The 6,570-nt window shown below is 55.5% G+C and overlaps 5 protein-coding genes across 5 annotated transcripts; all 5 read left to right on the top strand.

Moving 5' to 3' along the window:
- The first annotated feature begins 11 nt into the window (after window positions 1-11).
- GGTG_04431 (hypothetical protein) lies at window positions 12-2,920 on the top strand. The gene is made up of 4 exons (XM_009222227.1): window positions 12-854; window positions 956-1,331; window positions 1,396-1,592; window positions 1,695-2,920. The coding sequence occupies exons 1-4, from the start codon at window positions 750-752 to the stop codon at window positions 2,685-2,687; spliced, it is 1,671 nt and encodes a 556-aa protein (XP_009220491.1). The 5' UTR covers window positions 12-749; the 3' UTR covers window positions 2,688-2,920.
- A 287-nt stretch (window positions 2,921-3,207) lies between these two features.
- On the top strand, window positions 3,208-3,881 carry GGTG_04432 (hypothetical protein). The gene is made up of 2 exons (XM_009222228.1): window positions 3,208-3,381; window positions 3,536-3,881. Exons 1-2 carry the CDS (start codon window positions 3,301-3,303, stop codon window positions 3,632-3,634), a joined length of 180 nt encoding a protein of 59 aa, XP_009220492.1. The 5' UTR covers window positions 3,208-3,300; the 3' UTR covers window positions 3,635-3,881.
- A 385-nt stretch (window positions 3,882-4,266) lies between these two features.
- GGTG_04433 (hypothetical protein) lies at window positions 4,267-4,611 on the top strand (the record flags this gene model as incomplete). Its single annotated transcript, XM_009222229.1, has 2 exons — window positions 4,267-4,443; window positions 4,480-4,611. 2 exons carry the CDS (start codon window positions 4,267-4,269, stop codon window positions 4,609-4,611), a joined length of 309 nt encoding a protein of 102 aa, XP_009220493.1.
- Window positions 4,612-5,077: 466 nt separating this feature from the next.
- On the top strand, window positions 5,078-5,335 carry GGTG_04434 (hypothetical protein; the record flags this gene model as incomplete). Its single annotated transcript, XM_009222230.1, has 1 exon — window positions 5,078-5,335. The coding sequence occupies one exon, from the start codon at window positions 5,078-5,080 to the stop codon at window positions 5,333-5,335; it is 258 nt and encodes an 85-aa protein (XP_009220494.1).
- Window positions 5,336-6,181: 846 nt separating this feature from the next.
- Window positions 6,182-6,481, top strand: GGTG_04435 (hypothetical protein; the record flags this gene model as incomplete). Its single annotated transcript, XM_009222231.1, has 1 exon — window positions 6,182-6,481. A coding segment is annotated over one exon (300 nt), but the record flags the coding sequence as incomplete, so codon positions are not given.
- Between the last annotated feature and the right edge of the window lie 89 nt (window positions 6,482-6,570).

Raw genomic sequence — 6,570 nt, forward strand, 5'->3', positions numbered from 1 at the left:
AAAAAAAAAGGCACGGCAACGACAGTAGTAGCAGCGCTAGCGTGAGCGGAACGTGGCTTCCTGCCAGCTTGCTTTTTTTTTCTCTCGTCTTCTTCCCTGTCCTTCCTCAGCTTCTCCGCTGCCGTGGCACCGGTAAGTAGCCCGGCGGGCACGATGGACCTGCGCCTTCTAAATTAGGAATCCGGCTGCCCCAGTCGTTGGGGGGAAGCACGAGGGCGGGTTCTTCCCCGAGGACAGGCTCCATCATCCCTTAGCTTCGATCTACCTGTGCTGGGTTCCAGTCTGCCAGCCTTCCGCCTGAGCCAAGACGCTGCTCTGGCTGTTGTGATTGCTCCACCACACGTCTCTCTCTCTCCTGTCGTCTTCTTTTGATCTTGTTTTTTTAATCGTGCATTTGTTTATTTTTTTCTCCGTCGTCCGGTCTTCCCTGTCTCTTCACGCGTTTCGTCCTCCTTGTCTTCCCGTTTTTCCTGCTTTGAACCCGATCCACTACTTCATAGATCCGCCTCACTAGTCCTCTCCAAGAAGACCTAGTTAGGTTGCCTTGTCTCACATTGCACGCCTTTGGCGAGTCGCCCTGCAGAGCTGCGTGGCAGCTTGGCAAAAGCCGCCGTATCCTACCTACCTTCACCTGGGGTGTTTTGTCATACTATTTTTTTTCGCCTCCTCTCCCAGCCGGCCGGGTCTCCATCTGTGCATACGTCCCATCTCGCCTGCTACAGCCGTGCCTCGGCTGCCCGCTAGACCTGATGGCCCGCTCAGAGCCGCATGAGGGCTTCGACCTCAACTGCCCTCTGAGGATCACTCACACGACGGCTCAACGCTACATAAGCACCCGGGGTCAAGACGATAGGGTATGTGATCTCTACTGCTTGGCAGGACCTGACTACTTCCTTTCCACCTCCTCGCCCCGCATTGCGTCCCGATCTGTCTTCGCTAACGCCCTGGGTTCCAGCTGCTTTTTGAGAACAGCCTGTTTGATACGTTTACACCTGACGGCGGACTCTTCATACCAGAGAAGATCCCAGTCCTCACGCCCGCCGAGTGGCAAGAATGGAGTCGCTTGTGTTTCCAGGACATCGCGTTCGAGCTGCTCTCCATCTTCATCAGCCCTGCCGAGATCCCACCTGAGGATCTCCGAGGAATCGTCCGTCGCAGCTTCGGTGCCGAGGACACCGTGGTGCCACCGCTGGTGCGGCTGTCGGATGGCCTGTATCTTCTCGAGCTCTTCCACGGTCCCAAGGGTCTACCTGAGGACATGGAGTTGCGACTGCTCGGCAATCTGTTCGAGTACTTCCTAGCTAGGAAAAATGCTGGAAAGGAAGGCAAAGGTGTGTCGTCATGGCAGTCCCCCGACCCGCGAGGAGCTGGACTAAACCCATGCTCCTGACTTAGACAGACACCACATCGCCATCCTCCATCCCGCCGACGAACCTGCGATTGCGCTCGCGCTCGGTGACAGGAGAGACGTGTCTATAATCAGGCTGCAACCGGATGACGTAGACGAAGATGATGCACAGCAGATGACCCTCGCTGCCTCGAGAAAAAATATCCACACACTCGTGGTGAAGGGCTCTGAAGACGACTGCGAGGTGAGCAGATGGACCCCGCATGACCTTGGACGAGTTGGGCAGTGCGAACCGAGCAAGCGGATGGCCGGGGAGAGGGTCTCATGTTGACGATAGTCTGGTCAGGGCATCATCGACATGTTGTTCGCGATCACTAGCAGGTCGCTGGAGCCGCATCTCAACCTTGCGACGGCGTCGTCGATCAGCTGGGCGCGCACTCTATCCCAGATGGTCATCTGGATCCATGCATTCTTCGCCTTGAAGAGGGTGCTTCCATCATTTGACATGGAGGCCGACAAGGTCAGGCTCGTGTTGCCGACGCGGAGTTTCGATATCATCGCTTGCTTCCTCGTTCGACGCATGGGACTCCCCGTCGACAAGATAGTCATCGCCACGGGCGAAATAGACCCGCTCGTCTCTTTCTGGGCGACGTGCCGCTACAGGAGACAGGTGCGGCAGGGGGATCTCCCAGCGCTTCCGGACGATGCGAGCACCCAGAAGGGTGGCCAGTCACGCCAGCAGCCACCCAACTCGAGAAGGGGCGACGTCTTGGTCACAAGCAGCTTCGAGAGGCTGCTGTGGTATCTGGCGTGCGAGTTTGTCTCGATCGCACACATGGGTGACGCATGGAACATCAAGGAGGCGGGCGTCGAGGTGACCAAATGGCTGCGAGACCTCGTCGACCGCGACGCGTTTGGCCCCGTCTACCAAGACATCACGCGCATTGGGCGCAACAACTTTGTGGCGGAGCGCGTCGCCTTGCAGAAAAGCAACAGCAGCCAGCGAGGCGCGAACGCGGCGCCGGGCAAAGTCGACACGGAGAGCCTGCCAGCAGACTTTCGATGGGACGCGTGCGAGGCCACGGCCGCCGGGGTCGTGGCGTCGCAGAGATCCCTCTCACGTACCGGAATAAATGTGCCGCACATATCGCTGGCGCCCGTGGCCTATCGCAAGACGCGGAACGGAGGCTGGATTGGTGACAGGAGAATGTCGGTACCGGCAAACTGGGGCAGTTCGAAAGGAAAGGAGCCTGTCCGAAGCATTGCCAATGACTGGCAGGTTGTTCGGGCTGCCATCGCTGAGATTGTCGAGAGGGATTCGATGCGGGGTACGGAGTGACTTGTTTCCGTTTGCCCTTCTTCACACTCCTAGATGTAGACTCCTCCCATCATTTTTTATCCAAGAACGGCATACACTTCTTACACAGGGGTCATTGTACAGTATCGCTACAAGATAGAGGAACCTGCGGCGTGGAACCTAACATTAATGCATTGCAAACAGGTCGAGGGGATTGGGTCTGTTAGTTTGCTATCAATGTCAAACTGAACAGTCACTTTGTCGGGAAGTTATGACATGCATGCTTTGTGCCTGATCTAACGCACTTCATCGCTGTCAGACTCTCAAGATGGCTCATGGATCTCTGTCAAGTTGGAGGAAGCGCCATGCTTGCCTTGAGGCGTATGATATCCAGTCAGCTTTGAGCTGTGTCATGCGAGAGCACGCAGTTGTTGACTCCTCGGTCCTCGGTATGGCAGTAGCCCCTGCGCCTCAGCGAGTATAAATAAGGCCGCTGGGGTAGAGTGGCGCTCTTTCTCTTCCTTCTGCAGAGCCATCTCACAGATCTCTACACACACTTGAACGCTTCGATCTTCCTGAACACAGACTTCAACTTCACAAGCAAGAAACCAACAACTCCACACTTCACAACCAACAAACCAACAACTACACCATCATGATGCCTTCCAACGACAAGCCTCAGGGCTCGGGAAAGCCCATGACTCAAGAGCGCGCCTCCGTCATCCAGAGCAATACTGCAAGTATCACACACTCTCCCATCACTTGTGCTATTTCAAATTCTCTCTCCTTTGCGGCTAGGCAGCATCCACGTATCATCATCGGCCATGCAGCCGCCCTCCCCCCATTTGTGCCCTGACGCTAACCGCAGATTCCACTTCCTGTGCGGATAGGACAAGAAGGGAGGCGGCGGTGACGGGTTCAAGGAGCGCGCCCAGTCCGCGGCCGCCAAGAACTCGGCGGCCGGCGGCAACAACGCCCCCAAGAAGTAGCTCTCTCGCTCTCTCTCTCGCTTTCTGTCTCCCCAAGCTACGCACTGCAGCATCAGGGGTGAAACCAAGGGGGGTGTATCTCGGAAGTTCTCTTCTTCTTCTTGACGGGAACTGGGGGGGCAGTGGAATGGCAGGAGTGTCCTGACTGGTGCGGCAAAGGCTGCTCGCGACCATCATGAGAGTACAAAGCACCGTCGGACGAGCCTGAATAGGTAGTCGGAGATTAGAAATCCAACCTAGTGACTACTACTGTGTGTTCCTGTTCAACGTGCCTTTGACGCTCACTCGGTGGGGATGAGGTCACCTATGTGCTGCTATTCACCACGTTCTTGCCGCCATTGTCCGATGATAAAGGAGCAGGCGTTCTTTCCATCATTGTCCGGTGATAAAGAATCAGGCGTTCTTGCCGCCATTGCCCGGTGATAAAGGAACAGGCGCTCTTGCCGCTATTGTCCGGTGATGAAGGAACAGGATAGAAAAAAAAACATTTAAATGCAGCCCGCCTGAGCCATTTGCCCAGACCGAACAAGCAGCTCCTCACCTCTATCTGCGCCTCGTCGACCGCAATAACCAAACTCACCCATTTCCCGCACCACTTCCCAAGCAAGACCAGAGACCAAAAAAAAAAAAAGATGGCACCTCAGAACCTCTCAATGTGCCCGCCACCGCCCGAGGGCGCGCCGCCGGGCCCGTACAGGAAGGGCGACCTGATCCAGGGCGTCGCCGACCGCGGGCCCAACGGGCCCTTTTCCCTCCAGGGCAAGGTGCTCGAGGACGACGACCCGTACAGCAGCAGTCCGAGCTCGCACGTGCGCGTCAGGGTCTCCAACATATACCTAGTGCAGCCGCAGGCCGGCGGCAGATGGTACGACGTCAGCCACGAGAAGCGCGTGGCGCAGGTGCTGCGGACGCACATGATGCGCATCGAGTGGGAGGAGGTGGGCGTCGTAGGGGGCGGGCAGTTCCATCTGTGGTGATGTGATGGATGGATGGATGGATGAATGGATTGGAACAGAAGGGAGGAGAGCTGGGAGAGGGCGTGTTGTTGAAGCATGTGGGTGGGATCCATGGCTCCTGACAATATTCGCTCTTAAGTCCCGGCAATGCAAGAGCGCCGTGGGTGGCTTCCAGAGAGCATCCCAAGTCCAGTCATGAATACGTGCTCTGTTTGCCCCGACGCGGTGCAGTTCAATATGCCATCACAGCTCAGATCCAAAAATTCAAGATATTCTACCATCCTTCATTGCAACGACCACTACAAACCACTCTTCCTCCTTCAGCCATCATCGTCCATCATTGCGATATCAACTTTCAACTCCAAGAAGCAACAAGGAGACCAAAACACCACGAGCCCACGCATCACACTCGGCAGCACCAGCAAGAATTAAGCGAAAATACCACGAGCCCAGAAATCACCTCCTCGACAGGCACCTGCCAACCAATATGTCAGTTGAAATCCCCTCCGACTCGGTCCTCACGAACGTCTTCATCGACGGCTACGAGGTGATGGCCACCACGGACGCCTTGCAGTACGGAACGTTGGAAATCCAAGGCGTGATCATGAGCGACGACGGACAACAAGAGGAGCTGCAAGTCCGGGTAGTCAAGATGCGGCCGTCGGATTCCTATATGGGCGGCAATTGGAGCGACGCAAAAGGCCAAGTGACAATCAAGAGGTCGAACCTGACTGTCCGCGAGTGAGGAGGGATAAGGCACAGGCAGGGCCGGGGTGGAAGGACTTGGAGGGTTTCGAGTTTATCCTTTCACCAAGATGGGCACGCATCGACAAGGAGCAGAAGTGAACGTGCAATATACATACTAAGGGAGATTGGAGTCGGAGCAGGACAAATAAAACATTTCCGTGAGCCATGATTTCAAGCCGCAAAAGAAAGTCGACCCGACATTCTGATAGGTCCGTTTCTTGATATGCAGCCGAGGACCTCAATCCTCCCAAAGTGATGCCCGCCAAGGCGATCTCGGCTGCAGTGCTAACCCCCAAGTTGCTGGGCAATGCGTCGTTGGGGAAGCTTTGGAAAGGCTCCAGCCTATCAGAGCCAGCGAGGAGGAAACGGATGGTGTGAAGATTTGGTCCGCATGACCCAACCCCCCAAGGGGTAAGGCGCTGCAGCCAGCCCGTCCACACTTCCCCGGGGCTAAAAGTCAATGGCATGCCTGCCCCTGCACCCCTGGCACAGCTCAAGCCACCTCACTCATTAGTACATAGATAATGCAATGCCAGCTTGTCGTTCGACGTCATTGCTGACTTGCTGTCCATCTCACGGGCGGTACCTGCCATCTTTAATCGGGGCCCGTTCCGGTTGTTCGAGGGCACGTGGCGGTCGTTGCGAGGAGTCGTGCGGCTACCCCGCCTCGGCTGTCGATCGCTTGCTTGCTTGCTTGGAGTTCGTACTAGGGAAAAAAAACGGACTGCAAATGTTTTTCCCCACCCAAACTCTACCTCTCCCAACACAATTGCACCAGCACCAAAATCGAACAATATGCCCGCGCACCACTCTACACCGAAAAGAATATGCGTTCAAGGGATTTGTGATTATCTTGATGCAAAAGGCACTACTTATAGCCACAATGACGTTTTTTGCTTTGCCAGATCATAGATGCAGAGGGCAAAATGACTGCAGATTGAATGGGCTACTTTTTTTGTGGTGGTGGGGAATAAATTTTGCAGTCCGGTTTTTTTTCCGGGCATTGTGCTACCTATATATCGAACAACCGGAAACGGCGACCAGAAGACCTATTTTACCGGGACCTGAGCAGCCCCACAAGCTGAATCGCGTAGTGGGAATTATCCAACTTCCCCGACAAAACAAGCAACTAAACAGAAAGTGACGGCAAATCGTCAGCGTTGGTGGTCAATGAGATCAGCATGCCAGCCACCCTCGCACCAGAAAATGCAAAAAGGTGCGGGGAACACGCCT

Source organism: Gaeumannomyces tritici, assembly GCF_000145635.1.
Source record: "Gaeumannomyces tritici R3-111a-1 unplaced genomic scaffold supercont2.2, whole genome shotgun sequence".
In the NCBI taxonomy this organism is placed as follows: Eukaryota; Fungi; Ascomycota; class Sordariomycetes; order Magnaporthales; family Magnaporthaceae; genus Gaeumannomyces; species Gaeumannomyces tritici.

Excerpts from the sequence above, each read along its gene's own strand:
- GGTG_04431 (XM_009222227.1), top strand. The coding sequence starts at position 750 with ATGGCCCGCTCAGAGCCGCATGAGGGCTTCGACCTCAACTGCCCTCTG. Across the intron at positions 1,332-1,395 it reads TGCTGGAAAGGAAGGCAAAG|ACAGACACCACATCGCCATC; the intron begins GTGTGTCGTCAT and ends CTCCTGACTTAG. Across the intron at positions 1,593-1,694 it reads GCTCTGAAGACGACTGCGAG|GGCATCATCGACATGTTGTT; the intron begins GTGAGCAGATGG and ends TAGTCTGGTCAG.
- GGTG_04432 (XM_009222228.1), top strand. The coding sequence starts at position 3,301 with ATGATGCCTTCCAACGACAAGCCTCAGGGCTCGGGAAAGCCCATGACT. Across the intron at positions 3,382-3,535 it reads CCGTCATCCAGAGCAATACT|GACAAGAAGGGAGGCGGCGG; the intron begins GCAAGTATCACA and ends CTGTGCGGATAG.